Source organism: Gymnoscopelus microlampas (assembly GCF_963454915.1).
Source record: "Gymnoscopelus microlampas genome assembly, chromosome: 13".
NCBI classification, from domain to species: Eukaryota; Metazoa; Chordata; class Actinopteri; order Myctophiformes; family Myctophidae; genus Gymnoscopelus; species Gymnoscopelus microlampas.
Window position 1 is genome coordinate 5,238,658 of NC_139950.1, and position 24,980 is coordinate 5,263,637.

Genomic DNA, 24,980 nt, shown 5'->3' on the forward strand with positions numbered 1-24,980 from the left:
AGCGAGGCGACTGGACCGACACTGGGGCAAGAGGTCTGCTTGGAAAATGGGGGTGAGCATGATCAGAGATGGGCGAAAATACATTGAAAAGTATTTTGATACAAAATACAAATACTGGGTCAAACAAAGTATCAAAATACAAAATATAAATACAGGTCAGAGAAATGTATTTTGATACAAAATACAAATACTGGTTCAAACAAAGTATCAAAATACAAAATATAAATACAGGTCAGAGAAATGTATTTTGAAAATACAAAATACGTATTTTTGTATTTTGAAAATACAAAATACTACATTTGAAAGTATTTCATTTTTTCCATCCCAGCCAAATACAAATTACAAAATACAAAAAAGTATTTCAAATACGTATTTCAAATACATCTATTTCAAATACTGCCCATAAAATAAAAAAAAGTATTTTATGTATTTCAAATACAGAAAATACTATTTGAAAAATATTTGAAAGTATTTTGATACAAATTACATTTCATTTTTTCCATCCCGGCCAAATACAAATTACAAAATACAAAAAAGTATTTCAAATACATATTTCAAATACATGTATTTCAAATACTGCCCATCTCTGAGCATGATTTGGGGCAAGCCCTCCGGTTACCCACACACGCGCTCGCGCACGTGCGAGCGCACAGGGGGTTACAGACAGGGCTAGATGACAATAGAAAACTTGGCTTGACTTCCTATATGTGTGAGGTAAATGGCCTGCCCCTTATTTTACCTTGGCACTTTGGTACAAAGGTAAGGGTCCTCTAGGTGTGGTCTGCCTGTCGGAGGTGAGCCAAGCAAGAACACCTTCATTCTCCTGAACTCCTCAACTAAACAATACACTTATTTTTCTTTTCTTCATCTTCTTTTGTCCTTCTGAGTGCTGTCTTACTTTTTGAAGTGTTCTGTCATGTGTGGGAATATAGAAGTAAGTGCATCTTCTTTTTACAGTAAACTTTGAACCAGTATGGTAGTGTCTCGTGACCTGACTTGTGTTGTGAATTCACCCAAACTCGCGGTTTGGTTTGGTTTAGTTTAGTTTAGTTCAGTTTATTTGCACATACATTTAAAACATGATAAAACAAAATGAAAAAACAGAAAACAAAATGAAAAAACATGATTTGTCGGGGAAAAAATGGAAATCTTTAAAGCTTAGGAACTAAGGTGTCGATGAAAATATGGGGAATATTCTATAACAAAAACAATAATAATTATAATAACAACAACAATAATAGAGATGACAATAATTATTATAATAAAAACAATATCAATAATAATAATAATAATAATAAATAATAATAATATTACATAATAATAATAATAGACATACATAGTAATATTTATTTAACAATGAATATCAATTAATCAATGATATCAATACTGCAATTGTAGAAACACTCTGTTACAAGTCTGGTAATGAAAATTTACTTGAGTAAAAGTACAAAAGTATCGGCATCAAAATATACTTAAAGTACCAGAAGTAAAAGTAGTAATTAGGCAGAACGATTTTTTTTGGTTATTGGATGGATATTGTACTTTTTTGGGGTGTTTTGTAACTCTATTTCGGTTAAAGGGTCTACACCATGAATTTTTACTTTTTCTTCATTTTTGTGTGTTTTTGGTCTCCCCCACCTCTCTTCTGTTCCAACAAATACCCGACTTCGAGCATGCAGGCTTTCATAGGCTATCTGTGTTTTTTATGTAAATTGGTCTGAGAACAGTCCGTCAGATTTGTTCCCCCTGCCTACGTCACGTCAGGGAACAATTCCTCCCGTTTTTCAGTTCCAACCAAAAAATAAAAAATAAAAAAAATATTTAAAAAATAAAAGTTTTTTTTTTTTTTTTTTTTTTTTTTTTTTTTACTTTTTCCACACAGAACCAGGAGATAACATGCATACAAACTGGCTCAATAGCGCCCCGTGCCAAACAGGACAATGTGGTATTGCAGGTGAAAGTGCTTTTATTTATTATGTGCTACTTATGATCTTATTATAAACGTTTTAAATGACTCAAGTAAGGGTCTTTACAAGGGTAAGAAAAAAGTGTTTAGTATAAAACTTGGAATGAACATGTGACTGAGCTACACACTGCTGCTAGAGCTGCATTTAAAGATTGGGCAGAATCAGGTAGGCCAAGACAGGGGTCTGTGTTTGAACAGAAACAGGCCACTAATGCCAAATATAAGTATGCTGTCCGATTCATTAAAAAGAATGAGGACACAATGAGGGCAGACTCACTTGCCAGAAATCTGCAAAACAACAGTTGTTTTGACTTCTGGCAAGAGGTCAAAACCATAAACAGCAGTAAAACTCCATTACCTTCTTCCATTGAAGGAGTGTGTGGGTCAGGCAACATTGCTGAATTGTGGCGGAAACACTACTATGAGTTGTTGTAACTGTGTTAAGAGTGACTCTTTTGTGGTGGAAAAAGTTGACCCCACTGACAATGTGACAGTTAGGGCTGAGGAAGTTTACAACACTATAATGAAGCTAGAAAATAACAAAGCTTGTGGCCTGGATTACATCTCAGCTGAACACTTAAAACATGCCAGTCTAAAGCTTGCTCCTATACTTGCTCTATGTATTACAGGTTTCCTTAATCATGGTGTCTTACCAGATTCAATGTTGTCTGTGCTGCTAGTGCCAGTTATCAAGGACAAAGTTGGGGAAATAAATAGTATTGATAATTATAGACCGATTGCTCTTGCTAGTATTCTCTCCAAAGTCCTGGAGAAAATCCTGCTGGACAGATTGGATGGGTTTATTACCACAGCAGACAACCAGTTTGGTTTTAAAAGGAAACATGGTACTGATATGTGTATATATGCTTTGAAAGACATTTTAGCAAGCTATAGAAGTCACAATTCCTCCATGTTTTTGTGTTTTATAGATGCTTCTAGAGCATTTGACAGATTGAATCACTTCAAATTATTTGATAAACTGTGCCAAAGAGGGGTACCCATGTACATTATAAGGATACTTGCCTTTTGGTATGCTCATCAGACTATGCAGGTGAAGTGGGGTAGTACTGTGTCTGAACATTTCTATGTAAGTAATGGGGTTAAGCAAGGGGGGATTTTATCTCCTCTATTGTTTAATTTATACATGGACGACCTGTCAAGGAATCTGAACCTGTGTAATACTGGTTGTGTCATAGGGGATTCTGTTGTCAACCACCTTATGTATGCGGATGATTAAATTATCTTTTCTCCGTACAGTGCAGGCTTACAACAGCTTCTGATGGTGTGTTCTCAGTATGGCATTGAATGTAATATTAAGTATAATGCCAAAAAGAGTAGCATCATGATTGTACGAAGTAAGGAGGATAGAAGGGCTGTATTCCCTAATTTTATTCTCAGTAGCAACATACTATCTGTGTGCAGTGAGATTAAGTATCTAGGTCACTATATCTCTGATGATCTCACAGATGACAAAGACATCAATAGACAAAGATCCGAACTGTATGCTCAGGCAAACATACTAATGAGGAAATTTCACAAATGTTCTGCACATGTCAAGGTATCACTTTTTAAAGCTTTCTGTACACCTTTGTATACGGCTCACCTATGGAGTAATTACAAGGCCAGCAGCATGCAAAAACTCAAAGTAGCATATAATGATGCTCTACGATTGCTGGTGAGGGTACCAAGATGGCACAGTGCCAGTCAGCTGTTTGTGAACTTGGGGGTACCTACCTGTCAAGCCCTGTTAAGAAACTTAATGTACAAATTCATACGTCGTCTTGAAGAGTCTGACAATCATGTTATTAAGATTTTAATTAATCCTATCATGAGCTCCACTAGGTTCTCGTCCATGATATGGAAACATTGGCGTAACAGCCTCTACAGACTGTGAGCAGCTGTAGAAGGACTGTCTTCTTGTTTTATGTGTTTTTATGTTTTGTTTTGTTCTGTTTTATACGTTGCTTTTATTTGAGTTTTAGCAATGAGTAACTGTCATAATGTATTGTTGTATGGACCCTGAGTCTGAAATAAAGATTGAATTGAATAAGCCAGATAGAAGTTAGTTGGAATGAGTATATCTGAGGCTTGATTTAGACTCAAACCTTTTGAAAAACGTTTGAGGGACATAAACAATATGATATTAAATATTATTATTATTTTTTAAATTCTTGGTGTAGACCCTTTAAAAAGACATTGAAGCATATATGAAAGTATTTCGTGAGTAAACTAACCTTTCCAATCAATTCCCCATACTTGAATTGTGCAGAAAAGTTTACTCATAGGTCTCTACACAATCATGGCTCACAAGTTCATATATTTGTTGTAACAATTTGTGTGTGATAATACAGCGGCCCACATTCAATGCATGATAACTACCACAAAGCTACTAGTCTGCAATGGTTATCATGACAAACTGTGAAGTAGAGATGTACAGCAATTTAAAAACAAATCACACCTAGCTTTGCCACCCATGTGATAACCATGGCTCAATTTTAGGGCCCTGACTCATGTTATCACATTAACATAATAGTGTTTCTGACTATATCTCTAGTTACAACCACATGTTACCACTCAAAATAAAGCTTAGAATGGTGAGCAGTTTTCTATAGCCATTAGGAACATGTTGGTTCTCAGCACACACTTTCAAAATGGGGATATTTACTAGCCTTATTTTAGAATTATTATATGTGTGTGCTACATCTTGCATTAAAAGGCCATTTAAGCATATATGGGAGTTTTGAAGAAATAAAATAACCATTCCAATCAATTCCCCATCCTTGAATTATGCAGGAAAGTGTGCTCATAGGTCTCTACACAAAATAAGGTTCAAAAGTTGTTCATCCAATTTGCATGTGACAATATAGGGGTCCACATATTCAACGCATGATAACTACCACCAAGCTGCTAGTCTGCAATGGTTATCATGCCAAACTGTAAACTAGAGATGTACAGCTAGTCAAAAAATCAAACCTGGATTTGACCAGCCATTTGATAATCATGGCTCAATTTTGGGGCTCTGGCTCATGGACTAATTAAAAAGGCCCTATATCATTTCCTTCAAATAAAAGGAACACAACTGTAAAGTAAAATGTTATTACAACAAATTAATCAGGAAACGTGCATGGAATGTGAATAGAAAATAAAAAACACAACAGACATGAAAGCACTATTTTACAGTAATTATCTCCAGCAGGTCAAAAGGCCAGGAGGCAGAGATGTATGTTTTCTCCCCTGTTCATCCGTCTGTACGTCTGCCCATGTACAGCTGACCTCGGACATTGCTGGACTGATCGGCGTGAAACCTTGCCATGCACATTCCCAGTCCGGTAAGGAGAAATCCTTGTCTATGGTTGGCTTCCAAAATGTGCGGGAGGGGCCTGTTGTGTTGAATGAAGAAATAATGTCCAATCTAACCCAAATCCAAATTCATATTGAGAGCCCTCAGTCTTACACTGGTAACTGAAAGGTCTTTCTCTCAATTCTCTAATTTAAGGACTTTCAAACTGAACTGGTGCTGACCTCTTCTCTTTGAATGAGTTCCTGCAGTGCAGGCCTGGAGTTCCAGTCTTGTTTTTGGGCAAACTTGTAAACTCCTCCAACCAGACCAGGAAACATCTCCATCAGGTCAATGTGAGCTGCATCCTCAGCACTGTGAACACAAAGCAGTGACACGCACGCACGCACGCGCGCGCACACACACACACACACACACACACACACACACACACACACACACACACACACACACACACACACACACACACACACACACACACACACACACACACACACAATCAATTAGTCCCTGGTTCCAAGTTTTTTCTCAAAAACAGAACCAAACCCAGATGGACTCATGACAATTTGGTCAGATTCCGAGCCGTTCCCACTTTTCTTTTTACGGACCCGAACCCTAATTGGACCTGTGAAATTTGTTCCGAGATCGGATTAGTTCTGAGATCCGTTAAAGACTCGACGCAGACTGTTGAATATTGTAGGAGCCAAATGAGGATTGCATTTGTGCACTAGATTGGATTATTGGAGGCACCTCATTGGCACCTTGTTGGTGGGTGTGCCTTTGTGGGTGGCCTCCGGTGACTATATGTGTGGCTCTCACCTGCTCACCTAGATTGGTTTGTTTGCGTTGGAGGTAGGGTGAGCTGGGAGAGCTATATTTTTGTTGACCGCATTTTGTATTATTGTTAATTGCTCACTGTTTAACTTATCTTTTGCACAGATTTATTACTGATTAATTTATTGTAAATTGTAATAATTGGTGACACTGCACAGTAAACATTTTAAACTTGAGCATTTGTTTGGAGTATTTTAATGCGCATCATACAGTTTTTAAATCTCCCAGGCTTAGCCTGCCGGCTGATCTTACATAGGGTTTGTTATCAGCCGTTTTAGATATCATATGTTCTACACATCCTCCACTTCCAACCAAAAGCCGCCGTCTGGAAACGCCCCACAAGAATGACTTTTCTGTGTTTTTAATATAATTCACTTACTATTGATCATGGAGGTTGTTTATGAAGTGCAGCAGTCCAAATGAGTTCTCAGGGTAGGACTTCAGCCCATCCATCTTTTGGACCAACTCAGGTGGGAACTGGAAAAACATAAGACTTATAGATCAAATGAGCCTGGAATTATGCTTTAGTGACCTTGGCAAAACACATGTATTTGTATAATGTATTTGTACAGCACATCTCATAATTCAAGGCATTAAAAAGTATCTAAAGATAAATAAAGTATAGAAATGTAACATTGTGGTTTTATATTGTTCTCACACTATCAGTAATAAAGTCACCTTGTGTTTCCATGTGTTGAACTGTCCCTGCTCAGCAAACTGGTCCAACGCTCTGATGAGGTCATCATCTGGAGGGTTCACTACTTCCTGTTGATTTCCAATCGTTCTCAAGTACTCTACTCTCCTGGACAATGAATAAAAGCAAAAACATTAAGCTAGAATAAACCACTGGATCAAACTTGATGATGAGCTGAAATAATGTTTAGATATCAGTGAATGAATTAATGAGTAATGAATGAGGAAAGTAAAATGTTTGACTGTTTCTATCATACCCCTGGTTTGACCAGAAGAATGGATGATCCAAGCATTCCTCCACTGTAGGTCTTTTCTCTGGGTCTGCATTGATCATCCACTCAATGAGATGCTTAGCCTTCACATCCTGAACACGATCCAGGTTGTAGTTTCCATACCCAATGTTGGTTATATAGTTTTCACCAAAAGGATGCCCTCTTCCAGACAGGATGTAATATATCAACATCCCAGCCACCTTAAGAATAAGCAAGAAAACAATTAACAATATATATTTTATGTTGTCATTAATTAAATTGTTCTTACAGAATAAAATAAACAAGCTTCTGCTTCTTTTATAGGGGATACAACCCAGGGGTTGACAACAGCTGCCCCGGGGCAGGTAAATACAACTTTTGGGGCAGGTGGAGTTTGCTTTCGGGTTTCCCGGCGGGGCAAGTGCACGTCTGAGTGAGGATGCAACCATCTTTAGTTAACTATAAACACAACACCAGATATCTGTCTAAACACATGAACGTGGCCAGAGCACGCTCGGCCCTATTCTGGGCGCCGTCTTACCCATTATCCCTAAACTTCTTTAAGTTTAGGGAGTTTTTGTGTTTTCCACTTTCAGGAAGTGGAAAACACACAGCCTAGGAAACAGATGAATATATTATTATTTTTAAGCGAACATTTTTAACTAAAATCTTTGCTTCTGGGGGTCCCTGGAACAACATATTTTCAGATGGGGGTCCGTGGCCAAATACATATCATTTTGGAGGTCCTTGACAACTTTGAGAACCACTGATAAAGTAGACTGAGAGAACGAGAGCAATCCATGGTCTCGAAGGGCGGATCCAAACCCAGGCGCCCGGAGCAGGCGCGTCCTCCGATTGCTTCACCAATCTATGTCCCCGCCTCCCCTCCCCCCCCCCCCCCCCCTCACCAAATTTAGAGCGACGCCCCTCTGCACTCTGGTTGGTTAGGAGTTAACTGCACCGTTCGCCCAGACTTTTTTTCTTTTGAAACAAAAAAAAAGGCTGGGTTTCCGAGGCTACTGATAAAGTAACACGTTTATTTTATTTTTTTAACTGTTAGGATTTAGAAGACATTTGTAGAATCCCCCAGAAGCAAAGATTTGAGTTGAAAAATATTCACTTTAAAAAAATATATATTTTGCTTGTAGATCTGCTATTTTTGAATAGCCAAAGAAATCTTAAAATGACACAGATGCGTTCCCGGTCTTAATGGGTTAAAAAGCCTTCCTTATGTCAGATTCAAAACAGCAGTACCTGATGTTTTTTAGTGAACGGTCAAAGCTTATCACGTGTCAAGTCACACAAACGTGTCCTGGATCGCTGGCGTAGCGGTCCAGGTACCAAAGTAGCCTGACAGCGCGTCGCGGGTTCGAGTCCCGATCCCGATGGCCTTTGCTGCATGCCCTCCCCATTTCCTGTCAGACTACTATCCTATCAATAAAGTCTTCACATTAAAACAGCATTATGTAACTTTCTTTAATGATTGAGGTGGTTGTATTTTGTCTCCCTGCTCTTCTATCGAGACATTTAGATGGTGTCATGTCTCACCTAGACACAGGATCTGTCACCAATTATGACCTGAAGGTCAAGATAAAATGTCTCCCCTGAGCAAGCAGACAGGCTCCATTAGTTCAATGGTAAAAATGTGCTTGCACAGGAAACCAGGTTCAAATCCGGGGTAGAAGAGGAAAGTTGCATATTGCAGCTTTAAGAATGAACATAAATGTATGTAAGAACATATTTATGTTGTTCTCATTGATTCAATTATCATGCAGAATAAAGAACAACCTGGATATCAGAGTGTATTGTATAGGCTTCTCCCAGCAGCATCTCCGTCGCCATCCAACATCTCTTTCCACTTTCTGAACTGTGATTGTTTGGTCGCTGGATCATTCCAAAATCTGCTAACCTCGCATTGCCATCAGTATCTGCAAGGAAAATAGGGTAGATCCATATAATACATATTTTTAGACTGGGACAAACTAAATCCAGCAAATGTTGTTTATATTTCTGATATTAAGTGCTTGTTTTCTTGGTTGGTTTGTATCTTACCAATCAAGACATTTTGGGGCTTGAGATCCCCATGGAGAATTGGAGGATTATGAAAATGAAGAAATCTTAAGCTCTGAAGAACCTGATGTGCCAGCTGTTTCCTCTGCAGTTTAGAGAGGATGGGTTTATCCATGTGTTCTTTGATGTATTCTTTCAGGTTGTATTCAAATAACTGAAGAGCAAGGTAACCAAAGTTATCATCCTTTGCAAAATCAACATACTGTACGATTGAATGATCGACAAGCTTTGGAAGAAATGAAAATATTGTCTCATCCTCCAGAGCTTTAGCGTATCTATATGTCATTTTCTTCACTGCGACTCCAATGCCATCAACTGTTAACCCCAAGAAGACCTCCGTTCCATTATTCCCCTGTCCAATGAGGAATTCCTTGCTTTTCCCAATCACAAAACTCCCAACTTTGATAACTTCACTGTCATCAATGTTTTCAAGCCTCTCCAACTGTTGCCTCCATCTTGGACTCTTCTGATTCCCTGCACACACACACACACACACACACACACACACACACACACACACACACACACACACACACACACACACACACCCACACACACACACACACACACACACACACACACACACACACACACACACACACACACACACACACACACACACGTTAAAACCTGGGAGCTGACTTTGCTCTTTGAAAACATTGATTTCTAATTGGCTAGGGCTGATATGAAGTGACGCTGATGTGAGCTTGTATATCAGCTATCTTTGCTGATTTGTTTTTTTTTATGTCATCGCCACAATACAATATTCTTGTATTGAGGATAAAATAATATGAGACTAGATATATTGATCCATCGGTGGGGCTGCTCTGGATGGGTGGAGTAAAAGGCTAAAGTGTGATAAAGCTGGATGCTATCATGACCCGTTCCACCCCTTCCACAGGGAGATTGTAGGGTAACTGAGCAGGAGGGGTAATAATGATATCCATTTACCCCAGGAGGACGTTAAATAGACTTATCCAGTCCTTTGTGCTGGTTGCCATGAAGATCTAAAACCAGGCACACAGTGGTTGCTCTACCTGGTCAATTGCTTATTTTTTGACAGCTTTGGAATAATAATTGTACAATATATGAACAGTATTATTGAGGATATAGTTAATCCTAGGAGGAGCTGTCTCTAGTCCTCGTCCAGGCTGCATAAACACTGGAGAGTCCGCCTATATTTATAAACGTGTGTTTTTTTAACTGTTTAATTTATTTAATGTGTTGTCTATTATTATGTGTATGTACTCTATGGACCTCCTGAGTGTCTGGAATAAAGTTTGAATTGAATTCAAGTATCTGACAATGTATAAAGTCACCATACCAACTTTGATCAGGCAGTAGTGTGTTTTTTTCATTTCCTGAAAAGTTTATATGTTGGACATAGTTGGTGCCCGACAGCATAGTTATGCATTACGGATTAATTGAGTACAACGGACCACAATGGAAACAAGCTCCCTGAGGCTTTTAGGGCCTTATTCTCAGGCAGGCCAAACCCCTAAACGTTACCCTAAACCTGTTAAATACGGATAAGGGAGCTGGCGCTGTCCCTAAACACTATTCTGCACCTGCTATACCCGTCACCCATTATGCCGACACCGTTATTTGCGGGTGGAGGCGTGCCCGTGGGCATGTTGTTGCTATATCCACAAAATTGATATTCTGCTCACACACACGGGTGCGGCTTTGGGAAATCGCACAGCGGATTCTAAAACCACCCACAAAGGGCACACAGACACTGCAATGGCTTGGTGGAGACGGCCAGGACGCACAACGCGCACCTCTCTCTACTAGGCTATTATTGTCAACAAATCTCTGTGATTCTAATTTTACTATAATCAGCAGAAGGAAGGGTGTCAATTCCTTGTGTCAATTGTATGATGATGTAAGATGATAGTCTATTTAAAGAAGACAATTTGTGCATCCGCAATGCAATGCTCCACTTTACACGTCAGTTTTATTCATCGATTATGCAGGAAATAATTAACTGATTACAAAAATATAAAATTCTCTCTAATCAGTAATATGTAGGTGATATTTATGTCTATCAAATGTGGTTTTACTGAAAGGCAAGCTTAGACAAAACATTGGGTGTGTGTGTCCCATGTTAAATCCCCTCAGTGCGGTTCTCTTTGTTCTGTATGCTCTCTGAGACCAAGTGTTTGCCACTGCCCCCTGCTGGAACCGGCTGGTTCCAGTGACCAGGAGGACTTAACAAAGATACCTTTTCACAACAGTTTTAACAAAATATGATTGTTTATACATCTTTATTTGACATTTACATTAGACACAAGCCAACAGTCTAGTGATACCTTTCAAAACGATCGGGTAGAAATAGCGGATTTTACCGCGATTTCGCAATGTTTGGATGGAAAGTGAGGATTTGGTTAGCAAATGCTAGCTCTAACCTTATATTTTCATACATGTTTATGCATTTATTTCATATTTAAGTCCATTTATGTCAATTTAAGCTCTGAGATTTCTGTCAGACATACTCTGGTATGTGAAGAGTCTAACTGGGCTATAAACTCATTTTGTGAGTTTATAGCCCAGCCAATGTGACAGCAAGGGTCTCGCTTATCCACCGCCTCGCTGGTACAACCTCTGGGGTGCCTCCGCCAGGACTCTGCGAATCTCCACACAAGCCCTGGTGTTCTTTGCTGCCCAATACTGCGCCCCAGTCTGGAGTAGAAGCCCACATGTGAAGAAGGTTGATCCTATCATCAACAATGCCCTCCGGATCATAACTGGCTGCTTGAAGCCCACCCCGTGTCCTACCTGCCAGTCCTAGCGGGAATTGCCCCGGCCGGTCTCCGACGAGAGGCCGCCGCTACCCTCGCACTTGCAAGGAAAGCCCAAGAACATGACTGGCATATCCTGCACAATACAACAACTAAGGCAGCGTCCCCAAGCAGACTCAAGTCCCGTCACCCGTACAAGGACAGGACAGCACAAGAGATGCTTGGTTCCATCCCTGAGGACCTGTCTACAAGGGCATGGCTAGCAACTTCCTGGAAGTAGGAATGGGAGTCGGCTGAACCCACACGTCTGCAACATCACATCCAAGAGATGGAGTCGAAGGAGAACATCTACCACACCGGCATTGGACCCTGCTGAACCGCCTCCGTACTGGGGTTGGTCGCTTCAAAGCGTCCATGAAGGACGCTTCGGCAGACTGCCGACCACATAATCACCACCTGTCCTCTGTACAGACCTCCTTCAGAGGCTGGCCTCTTCCAAGTGGGAACAGAGACGAGAGCATGGCTTTGTGACACTGAGCTGGACATATGACGACGATACACGAAAGAAGAAGAAGGAGGGGTGAAAAGGATTTCTTTCTGCTTTACTCTTTGCCCTTAAAGATTGTTGTTTGGGTCAGGGACTGTCTTTCTGTTTTGTGGTGGCAACACAAGGCTGTGCCGACGCGGTTTCAAGTCAGCAAATCTGTTAATAACTTGGTCAGGTTTTATAACATCCAGATGTTCCTTTTCAATTGAGATGATGGACTGGATGGATTGAGATGCAGACCATGCTGCAGACAGACTGAATTCACTGAAACCTTGGGGCTAGTGTAATATACACTATTGAATTTGTAATATGCTTACTTTTTGTTGCTCCTCTAATGTTCTTTATATAGATATATAATTTAAAATTAATACAAAATGAAATAAAAAATGTTTTTTTTTTTTAATTGGTGGCTTTGGATAAAACATTGGTGTCTATAGCCACGAAGCCCCTGCGTGACAAAACTCTTCCACCAGTTACTCCTCCAGTATCAGCTCACCTTAATGAGTAATGACTTGTTTCTCTCACCTTGTCTTCTTGCTTCTTCCTGGAACATCTGGTTGGTGTAGTGGCTTCCACCGTTCTCCTTCACCATCTGGTTGATTTTCCCCAGCAGCTCAGTGACCTGAAAGGGATCCTTGCTTTCATTGTTAAAGACATGATAAAAACCACTATATTTGCTGATTAATTCTTGTAGTTCTGGAGAATCATTCACAAATTCATCGAATGGTTGATCTTTAAGCTTGTCACCATGAGTGAAGAGAATCATGGTGTATTTATCTGAACTTTGTCCAAATGCTTCCTGAATCTTTGCCACAACGTTCCTCTCCTCGTCTGTGAATCTCCCTAGTTTGATCACAGCCAGGAACACATGAGGACCAGGAGCAGCACAAGTAATACAATTTCTGACCTCTTTAATGGTTTCAGTATTACTGAATCCAGTGTCAAACAAGCCTGGAGTGTCAATAACCGAAACCTTTCTTCCATCCACTACACCACTGGCCTTGTTACAGGTCTGTGTCACAGAATCAGGTGAAAACGTGGATTTAAATACTTCAGGACCCAGGATGGTGTTTCCTGTGGCACTCTTTCCGGCTCCAGTCTTCCCAACCAGAACAATACGAATTTCTTCATCATTTGTTATGATATCTGATGAATGAATGAAGAAAGATAGACATCAATGACGGCATCCGTAATGTATGAATTAATCATTTAAAATGTGTTATCATTATATAGCAACAGATGACAGTTTAAGTATTGCATAACTGAATGTCTCAGGAATGTGACAAAAACAAAAGAATCTCCATGAATTCAATGCTTTATGGGGTGTGTAATTGATAGAAAATAAGTATTGTTTTTGGGTGAACTACTCCTTTAATGACTATAGAGATAATCTGTACCGATTTGCGTGATATTTGGACAAAATCAGTAGGAGTAATACAAAATAATGTGTTACAAAATTTGGCCTCCTGGTGGCGCTATGACCGATGTGAAATATTTGGGCCAGAGGTTCTGCTCTGGCATCCAGGGAGTGTGTGTGCACAGTTTCACTGTGATCGGGCCAACGGTGCCGGAGATTAGCTGTTCACAGACAAGCGGGCGGGCGCGCGCGCGCGCACGCACGCACGCACGCACGCACGCACGCACGCACGCACACACACACACACACACACACACACACACACACACACACACACACACACACAGGGTGCAGAACATAGTCTCGGTCATGCCTGCCTGGTGGAGACAACCAGGAGAACTGAGTCAGAGGACCTCAGAATACAGAGTGATAATAAAACAGAAGACCTACCTGGATATGTTATAGGCTGGTCTGCTGGATTCAATGGAGCCATCTCTGAAACACATTAGAGTAAAATCCTGTTTGTTGATCTGTTCTTGAATGAATATTACATTTAATTAAAATGTTGATTAAGGGATAGAGCAAATGAATATATATTTAATCATTATTCATACTTCATTTTATTTAAAGTTATACTAGGTAACTTTTTCAAAGTTAAATTGTATATATTTTGTGAGTGGCAAATGTTTCACAACACCCACTCCATGAATTCCACCCCCGAAAGCCTTTTATAAACATATTTTCTAATGAAAGTGGACAGGGGCGTCTTTCCCACGAAAATGACGTCATCTGGATGGAAACGGAAAAGCACCGGTTTGCTGTTTGGCCCGGAACTACCAAGTATGCACAAAAAGGAATTTTGCGATGTTTTTATGGCATTAGGATTTGAAGATGGAAAAACAACAGCAAAAGAAAGCACAGCTCACGGTAACTAAAGCGAAAAGAGAAACGATCCACAGATAGTATAAAACAATTAAAAGAACGTTTTTGAAACGCTCCCGCCTTCCAGTGAAAACAAATGGAATTCTGGGTAATGCAAGCATCCACTAAAGGCCTGCAATGATGGTAGTGACCAGCAGAGATTGTTAAAAATCGTTTTTACCTGCCTACTGTACTACGACTTTAACCATAATAAAATGACAGATGCAGTACAGCAGTTGATTGCATGCAGTGGAACTCAGTACATCATGGATTTGATCTTACCTTCATCCCTAGTCCTTTTCACATCTACAGGGGAGAAAGATTAGAGGTATGTTGGACATAATGTTATGTAATGCTCTTACAAACTATATATATACATTTAGCCTACTACATGAACACATGTTTCATCAATATAATCAATATATAGATGAAGGTTTGATATGATCTGTACAAGTAGAGATGATGTGAGAGAGTGATCAGTCAGTGTGGAGACATTAATCACTTACATGTTCACGTTGTTATCATTATAGATACATACATGTATTTATCATTGTTATCATTATAGATACATACATGTATTTATCATTGTTATCATTATAGATACATACATGTATTTATCATTGTTATCATTATAGATACATATATGTATTATCATTGTTATCATTATAGATACATAGATGTATTTATCATTGTTATCATTATAGATACATACATGTATTTATCATTGTTATCATTATAGATACATAGATGTATTATCATTGTTATCATTATAGATACATACATGTATTTATCATTGTTATCATTATAGATACATAGATGGATGGTTTTATCACATATAGATTTAAAATAAATAATCAGTTCAAGACTTACCAGGATGCTTCTTCTTCTTCCAGTATAAATATCCCAGTCCTGCTGCCACTAAGATGATGATCAGTGTAAAAATCCCTGCAATCACTGATCCAGCTGATCCTTTCTCTGTGTGAATGTCCCTCTCTGAAACACAGTGAGATTGATTGATTGATTGATTGATTGATTGATTGATTGATTGATTGATTGATTGATTAATTTATTAACAAGTTGCAAACAGTACAGAACTACAATGACACAATAAATGTTAAAAGACAGAAAAGCCTTGTTTCCATTGTGGTTTATGTGAGTCATGACAAAACTGTTACAACATTATACAATTCAATTCATCAAATCAATATGTGTGTTAATTGGTTCTATCCACTGTCCTGTGGTCCAAAGCTCACAGGTTTGATTCCTGCCTGACTGGTCTCCATTAACATCCATGTGTCCTACATGTTACACTAACACTGTGGTCTATATTAACATGTGTCCTATACATGTTACACTAACACTGTGGTCTATATTAACATGTGTCCTACATGTTACACTAACACTGTGGTCTATATTAACATGTGTCCTATACATGTTACACTAACACTGTGGTCTATATTAACATGTGTCCTATACATGTTACACTAACACTGTGGTCTACATTAACATGTGTCCTACATGTTACACTAACACTGTGGTCTATATTAACATGTGTCCTACATGTTACACTAACACTGTGGTCTATATTAACATGTGTCCTACATGTTACACTAACACTGTGGTCTATATTAACATGTGTCCTACATGTTACACTAACACTGTGGTCTATATTAACATGTGTCCTACATGTTACACTAACACTGTGGTCTATATTAACATGTGTCCTACATGTTACACTAACACTGTGGTCTATATTAACATGTGTCCTACATGTTACACTAACACTGTGGTCTATATTAACATGTGTCCTACATGTTACACTAACACTGTGGTCTATATTAACATGTGTCCTACATGTTACACTAACACTGTGGTCTATATTAACATGTGTCCTACATGTTACACTAACACTGTGTTCTATATTAACATGTGTCCTACATTCAGAATACAACTGGTTAGCTTTTAACTGGCTGGAGGCTCATTCATGAATCTCTAATGGGGATCCTTTAATAAACATAAACATAAACATTACCTGAGATGTAACGTTGTTCGTTGACGGTGTAATTGATGTGTGGCAGGTGAACTCTACAGGTCACGTTATTTGCTCCCCTCACTGTCACATTCCTCTGGACATCATAACAGTGTGGAGAAGGTCTGTGTATCACTGAGGGTTCAGCAGAGATGTTGTTTTCATTACCGTCCAGCCAAGACATCTCAGGTTGTGGATACCAGCACCCAGAGTCACATGACAAAGATACACCACCATCTGTTGGTCCATTTGAAGTGATCACTGGATGAGACACTGACCCTGTAAAAACATAAACATATAAATATGATAATCAATCAATATATCCATCCATCCATCCATCCATCCATCTGACAATATTTACAAATCTAAAATCTAAAGCTATGGATGCTACAACAAGTGAGAACATGTAAAACATTATTTAAAGACACAGCTCGACTTCTACTGTAATTACATCTATTAATTGAATGATTGATTGAATACTTAATTAACAACAGTGTTTCCCCTAAATGCATGTAACAGCGGCAGGTGAAGCTACAAGGTTTGATAGCCCTCCTCCTTAATTTGTATATAAAGTTTTATTATTATTATTTCTTAATGATGGAAGACAGCTCTGTCTCATGTCTTTACAAACTAAAGTTATACTATTTTGTGCTATCAGTAGGCCTATGGATGCTTCACGCTTCTAGGTTTTTAAAGGAAGATTGGGAAATTGTCTGTCTGTCTGTCTGTCTGTCTGCCTGCCTGCCTGCCTGCCTGTCGCCCCTAGAGGAAGAGAGATAAAGCGATGCTATGAGTGATACAGGTATTTAAAGGTATAGTAGGCAACATTAAGCCTAAATTTAAAAAATATTTATATATATTTTTTTGCATTTTTTCCCCTCTATCAGCCACTATATAATGATGCTGGGGTGTTTCCCTGCATTGAAACAGTCCTCTTTCTGAAATCCGTATTTTCCCTACTATTTATGTTTTGACATCCGGGTATCCGGAAAATTAACGCACGCATGTGCGCGTCCGTGCGCGCCCGTGTCCGTGTGAACTTTTTACTTTCGGTTTTTAAACGCTCTCAAACTTATTTTTTGAGGCACAGAATTTACTTTTAAGATAGCGTTTGGATAGAATTTAGTTGTACTAAACTTCATATATGTGGTCAATTTATCATGAAAGAGCCTATTTAAAAATAAAAATTCAGAGAACCAGCAGGGGCGGGCAGTGACACGCATTGTATCCGAATAAAGCAACTTATTTTCGGCATGGCCCATTCAGAAGTCCCCTTAACTCTATGGAACTCCCCCCTGCGTCACCCCCTGGTGGTCGGGTAAACAAACTGCTGGAGGGGCGGTGTTTGTTTATCTCTGATATCCCTTTAAGGGTTTTCTTAACAGGCAGGTAGGAAGTTACCAATGTTTGGGTCCTCATAACACCACACAGGCCACAGTGTTGTGAGAGGGAGGTTTCCTTGCTCTATGGAGTGCTGTGTTGTGTTTGATGTTAAGTGTTCAATGTTGTGTTGAAGTGTGACTCAGGCCTGTTGGATCTTTGGTCACAGCATCACTAGAACAATACAACTTACCAACAAGGAGCTGGATGAAAGTGAAGTTGTTCTGTAGTGGAGCAGAACATCTGAACTTCCCCTCGTCTGAGAGCTTCACCCTGGACAGTTTCAGTGACATGTTACCACCAGGAAGCTTCTCAGGAAACAGAGACGTCCTCTGTCTATACAACGGGTTCAGGTCTACGTCATTATTGTAATGTCCATTTTTGAGGAGAAACACGTAAACCGACTTCAGGTCAGGTCTGGACCACTCCACTGATTGCGTCCTCATGTTGACCGGTGGTTCAATATGACATGGAAGGATCACATCATCTCCCTCTTTGACCAGGATGTCCTGAGAAGACCCGATCACCTGATGTTGTCCTTAAAACAAAACCAAATGAAGCATGGTGTTAGTTCATGACGCACACTGTAGCCTAAGCCAGTGTTTATCAACCCTGGCAATCGTCCCAATTTTGGTCTGCCAGTAATGCTGAGGTGTGCCGTGGCGTTTGAAGAAAGTGTGAATCCAGCCCCCCTCGAGAACAATAGCGCGTCCGTCAATCATCCGTTTCACACCCAGCCACGCCCGAGTCCATTGATCAGTGTAGCGATTGATCAGTGTAACGACCATCACCCATAGGAATGCAAATATGTTGTCCTACCTGGTACTGTATAAAGGGGCACAGGTTACATGCTTTGGCACTCAGTATTATTACTACAAGATGATGAGAGCTCCACCAGCAACGAAGAGATGCACCCAGGGCCAGAAGACGCTAAATTTCGCCGTCATCAGCAAGACATTGCCGCCGCCAGATCCTCCTGCAAGCAGCGCCGGGCCACCTCGACCTGCCGACGAGCTGGCCACACAGGGCAGCAACAGCAGCACACACGCCGCCGCCAGCGTCCTCGCCGTGCCGCCGGGAACAACAACGGCGACAAGCAAGACGACTAAAGCCAGACTGTACCGTGATGACTACATGAAGTTTGGCTTCACTTTTATGGGGGACCCATCTAATGCTATTCCACTGTGCATCGTGTGTGGAGACAAGCTCGCAAACAGTGCTATGGTTCCCAGTAAGATGAAACGTCACCTTGAGACCCACCATGGAGAAATCGCCACAAAGGACAAAGACTATTTTGTGAGTTTGAAATCTACTAAGGCGAGACAGAACGCAAAACAGACAACTGCATTGTTGCGCAGTACCACCAGCACCAAGGTTAATGACAGAGCTCTGGAAGCTAGCTACCAAATTGCAGAGCTTGTTGCGAGCCGTTTTTAACACCTTAAACAATGGCCTCAACCTGGCTGCTTTGCATAACAAGAGCTGGTAGCCTACCAGCCACTCACAAATGTATCCTTATCTAGCTCTGGTCCATAGCGTTAGAAGGAGTTCTCCTTAACGCTATGGTACTTTAGATTCTTTCCCCTCGTACCGCGGTAGCGCAGCCTCTCGTCTGTAGTAAAATTTAAAAAAACGCTTTTGGTACTCACCAAAACAAAGACGGTTTAATGGAGTTGAAAGCCTATTCTATTAAGTGGGAACACTCTGAGCCCCCACCTCACGTATAAAATACACTTTTTGGCCAGAAAAGAAAATATTTCACCGGAAGGAAGAATCTGGTCAATAGGAAAATTCCATTGACCAGATCTGTAGAGGGCACTGTGGAGTAACCAAAAACAGGTTTTAATTCCGGTGAAATATTTTCTTTTCTGTCCAAAAAGTGTATTTTAGACGTGAGGTGGGGGCTCACAGTGTTCCCATTTAGTAAAGTAGGCTTTCAACTCCATAAAACCGTCTTTGTTTTGGTGAGTAGCAAAAGGGTATGTTTTTATTTTTTTTAACTTGTTTTAAAAAACACTGTTTTGAAAGCAATGTAAGTCTTAAAAAAAAGTAATTCAAGTAAAGACAAGTTGACTGATTATTTTAAGCACTTATGTGTGGGTGAATCTATGTAAAGGGCATTTATATAAAACTAAAAGGAAAATAAAATAATTAATTAATTGAAACAAAAATAAAAACAACAAATTAACAATGCAACAAAATAATAAGAAATATAAATACATTAATAGTCACATGGTGTATACAGTATTTCAACTAGCACTGAGCTGAGTGGCTATGTGCACATGCTTGCGCACGCACGTGCCCGCGCGTGTGCGCGCGCACGTGACGTCATAAAATAGAGTACCCATAGTTCAAAAATCCACAGCTCACCACTGACTGTACTTATAAGTACAATGTTGGGTATTTGTGCGTTATTTGAGTATTCCCAACTTCCAATGCTTTTACCTCTACTCCACTACATATTGGATCCAAATATTGGTTTTTTTACTCCACTAAATGTATTTGTTTTACTAGTTACTTTGCAGCTATAAATTATAATATTATAGTGTGTGTGTGTGTGTGTGTGTGTGTGTGTGTGTGTGTGTGTGTGTGTGTGTGTGTGTGTGTGTGTGTGTGTGTGTGTGTGTGTGTGTGTGTTTTTCCCCCATTTCATGCCATTTACATTATTCTTGGAATAATTCATTGACTTCATACAAATGACCCATTCACATCAACACCTTATCTGCATATAGCCTATCACCTGGTCATTGCATAATGCAGGCACATGACCCATTAATCAACACGTCATTGTAATGGATGTTTCATTGCATAGGAGTAAGTGCTCATCTTCCTATAAAGTGAGCTTGTAGATCGGCTACTTTCAAAATGTATGTCTCATTTTATTTAAAAAATGAATAAAATGAGGGACATTTTGAACACCGGGAGGTTAAAGTAAAAAACAAAAGTTGTGTAGAGCAATGTGCCTCACCTTGTAAAATAACATCTAATTATTTAGGTATAACTTTATCCACTGGGACTAAACATGGTGGTTTAGGTCAAAAAACAAAACTTTAACGAGGAATATAACAACACCTCTTGATTTGACCAACAATAGAATAAGACATCTAACAAACACTGGACTCCAAGTGCCAAAGTGTTAACAGTCCAGGGCCATACTGTTAAGGCTCAATAATAGCCTAACAAGACGGGGGCCAGCGAGTAGAGACAGTATTTAAAACTTTAACCAAGCCTAAAACAGAATAGAGTTAGAGTGAAGCCTAAAACAGAATAGAGTTAGAGTGAGTACAAATGTCTTCCACAAGTAACAAATTCCTCAAGTAACAAATTCCTCAATATTGTACTTAATTCCTCAATATTGTACTTAAGCACAAATGTCTTCCTCAATAATAATTTTTGGAGTGAGTTGTGCAAATTAAATTTGTGGAGTGAGTTGTCCTCTGCTGTGGAGGGAGTTGGCCAAGTGTGTGGAGGGAGTTGGGCTCTGCTGTGGAGGGAGTTGGCCAAGTGTGTGGAGTGAGTTGGGCTCGATTTGGAGTGAGTTGGTTTTGGAGTGAGTTGGGCTGTTACCACACACACACACACACACACACACACACACACACACACACACACACACACACACACAAGGTCTGTAGGGGGCGCATGCAGTGTAACTAAAGTAAGTAACTAAAAATGTTTTCCATCCGGTGGAATATTTTCTTTCTGGCCCAAAAGTGTATTTTAGAGATGAGGTGGGGGGCTCAGAGTGTTCCCAGTGAGGAAAGTAGGCTTTAAACATCTTAAAACGGTCTTTGTTTTGTTCAGTAGCAAAAGTGTATTTTATCTTTTTACTAAAGGACCTAGACGCTGCTAGCTGTAGAATACAACTCTCGTAGACGTATTTATGATTCTGACGTTTTCAATCTACGAGAGTTGTAGGGTTCACCCCCCATGGACACAGGGACTTTCATCGCCTAGCCCGTAGATCTCCAAACATGTACAAATGCAACAAAAAAGTGCTTACCCCCACGCCCCTAATGTTAACTCTAATTAACCCTAACAATCCATATCTTTCAATAAATAAGTGTTTTAATGCCGTCTGTGGCCGATTCTGTCGGAAGTTCCCAATGGGCGGCAGTGACTGGTAGTGACGGGGCGCATCTGGTGAAACCCGGAATTACACTAAATGTAAACAGTAGGTAAACGAGGGTGAAAAAATGCCGTTCGGCCACAGACGGCATTAAAACACTTCTTTATTGAAAGATATGGATTATTACATTAAACTACTACCGCGTAGAGACAGTTAACATTTGGGGTGTGGGGGTAAGCACCTTTATTTTCATTGTGTACATGTTTGGAGTGTCTACGGGGTATAGTGCAGAAAGTCCCTGTGTCCATGGGGGATCTACCCTACAACTCTCGTAGATTGAAAACATCAGAATCACAAATACGTCTATGAGAGTTATATTCTACAGACCTGAGCTAGTCTGGTAGCCCTGATCCAGAGCGTTAATTAGAGAGAACTCACTAAACGCTCTGGATCAAAGCTATTCTGGAAGCAACAACAAGCTAATAAACCACATTATTCAACATGACAGTTCTCCTGCGCGTGCATTCCTTCGTGCGTGCGACCGGTTCGGGCGTGCACAACAATAGCCTAGTAAACGTAACGGTAAAGCTGGTCTAGAGAGTCAGTCAGACACAAACATCAAACAGGCTGAAACTCCACTAAAACTATATAGTTAGTTTAGTTTTAACCTGGAAACTAGCTCCATAAAGAACCTCTCACTCCGCTATACAGCTCCGAGATGAGGCTCTATGTGGTTCTCATCCGGGATCGGTCGAACGTCCGCCAAGGCTCCGCTGTTTACCCTTTTGTATACATCGTATCCCAAAACTAATGGTAGATTCCAAACCTCACGGATGTTTAAGGTTTGGACCGGAGCATAATATTTTAGGTCTGGAGCAAAACTACCCGTTTAAATCGCTTATTTAGTCAGCCTGTGGCCATGTTTCCCATTCAACCCGGAAAACCCCCCTACGTCCGCTGCCAGTACTGCTCCTGGTTTGGCTACAATGGGAAACATGGCCACCGGCGGACTAAATAAGCGATTTAAACGGGTAGTTTCGCTCCAGACCTAAAATATTATGCTCCGGTCCAAACCTTAAACATCCATGAGGTTTGGAATCTACCATTAGTTTTGGGATACGATGTATACAAAAGGGTAAACAGCGGAGCTTGGCGGACGTTCGACCGATCCCGGATGAGAACCACATAGAAGCTCATCTCGGAGCTGTATAGCGGAGTGAGAGGTTCTTTATGGAGCTACCTGGAAACAAGACAATGTTAGTCTGGCCATGATGTCAGGATGTATAGTAGTAGTTATATGAGACATGTTTGATGGGGTGTGTGTGTGTGTGTGTGTGTGTGTGTGTGTGTGTGTGTGTGTGTGTGTGTGTGTGTGTGTGTGTGTGTGTGTGTGTGTGTGTGTGTGTACAGTCAGTACAGTGTATAAATATTGTCCATGATAACTCCACTATAAATACTATAAATAAGTATTAACATACCTGTGACAGCTGTGTTGTAACAGCTGCTCCACATCAGCAACGTGTAGAAATAAATACATGGTTTTACTGTTAAAACACTGACTTTTACAGATAAATGTGAGACGGAATGATCCGCCATGTTTTCTGCTCCTTCACAAAGAATCATATGAAGTTCTTATTACTTTCGGTTTCATCTGAGTTTGTGTCACAGCAGCCCTGAACTGAGTCATGGATTAACATCAACCTGGTGTTTTTACTTTCTCCATTTACAGTCCGTACATCTACATAAACCTTCAGATATAACAATATAAAGTTCTTACCTCATGGCCATGGATATTATAATACTACTCGGCCCCGCAGAAATACCCGTATCTTCCGTAATGTTGAATAAAAAGCATTTTAATTCGATCGCTGGCCATTTTTTCAGTTTTTTCAACGACATGACCCTATTGGTTGGGAGGAGTATAGCACTCTGATACTTCATAACTCTATGAGAAAATGGCCACCAATCGGATTAAAATGCTTTTTATTCAACAATACAAAAGATACGGGTACTTCTGTGGGACCGAGTAAGATTGTAACATCTGTGGCCATAAGGTCAGCACTTTATATTTTAAACGTGAACGTTTATGTAGATGTAGAGATGTAAATGGCAAAAGTGCAAACACCAGGTTGAAGTTCATCCATGACCATGACGGCCCCGTCATGTGAACCATGGGGAACACATAACCCATAATAACCCTATAGAGAGTACCCAAAAATCCTGAAGGGGGCGTCAACAAGTGTCTTTTGGTAGCGGCGGCCATGTTGGGATGATTGGTCTTAGGGTTGAGGGTACATGAACAGCTTGTAAACAGTGACCCGACCGTGTTTGTTTTTTAAACTCACATTCACTATGGTGAGGACTTGCTCAGTTCATAAGTGCCATAGCAGGTCGGGTCGAGGTAACGCGTGGTAGATAAAGCAGTACAATTTGTCAGCTTTCCAGCATGGAACATCACGGAGCTCAAATAGATGTAGTATTGGATCTCAGCTGTACGACGCACAGAATTAACGTTCAACAACCTGCCCAAGTACAGCCGTGTTTGTTCACTTCACTTTCTCAAAGGTTTTGTTTTTTTACCAAAAATATGAAACTGCTATTTTGTCTCTGCTAACTGAAAGTAACTAGGTAATAATGTAACTACGATGTTAAGCACTGACAGGAGCGCTGCTCTGCTCACAGACCGAACATTCCACTACCGTGCGAGGTCTCCAACTTTAATAAAAATAAACAAAGCTATTTTGCTACTCACCACAACTTTCAATAACACAAAACTGCCTTTGTTTCGGTGAATAGTGAATTAGTTTTGTTTCTTTTTTTTATT

The 24,980-nt window shown here is 40.1% G+C and overlaps 1 protein-coding gene across 2 annotated transcripts; it reads right to left on the reverse strand.

The window, feature by feature from the left end:
* Positions 1-1,349: 1,349 nt before the first annotated feature.
* LOC311059308 (uncharacterized protein) lies at positions 1,350-23,758 on the reverse strand. Of its 2 annotated transcripts, XM_084077110.1 has the most exons (13): positions 23,635-23,758; positions 18,281-18,625; positions 16,711-16,986; positions 15,549-15,671; positions 14,961-14,984; positions 14,208-14,252; positions 12,926-13,546; positions 9,095-9,586; positions 8,831-8,970; positions 7,049-7,263; positions 6,777-6,900; positions 6,478-6,575; positions 1,350-5,618 (listed from the first exon to the last, which is right to left on the reverse strand). In XM_084077110.1, exons 1-13 carry the CDS (start codon positions 23,750-23,752, stop codon positions 5,468-5,470), a joined length of 2,772 nt encoding a protein of 923 aa, XP_083933236.1. In that variant the 5' UTR covers positions 23,753-23,758; the 3' UTR covers positions 1,350-5,467. The 2 variants fall into 2 exon arrangements, with proteins under 2 accessions (XP_083933236.1, XP_083933237.1); XM_084077111.1 differs by lacking the exon at positions 18,281-18,625 and having other exon boundaries at positions 23,635-23,714.
* Positions 23,759-24,980: the final 1,222 nt, after the last annotated feature.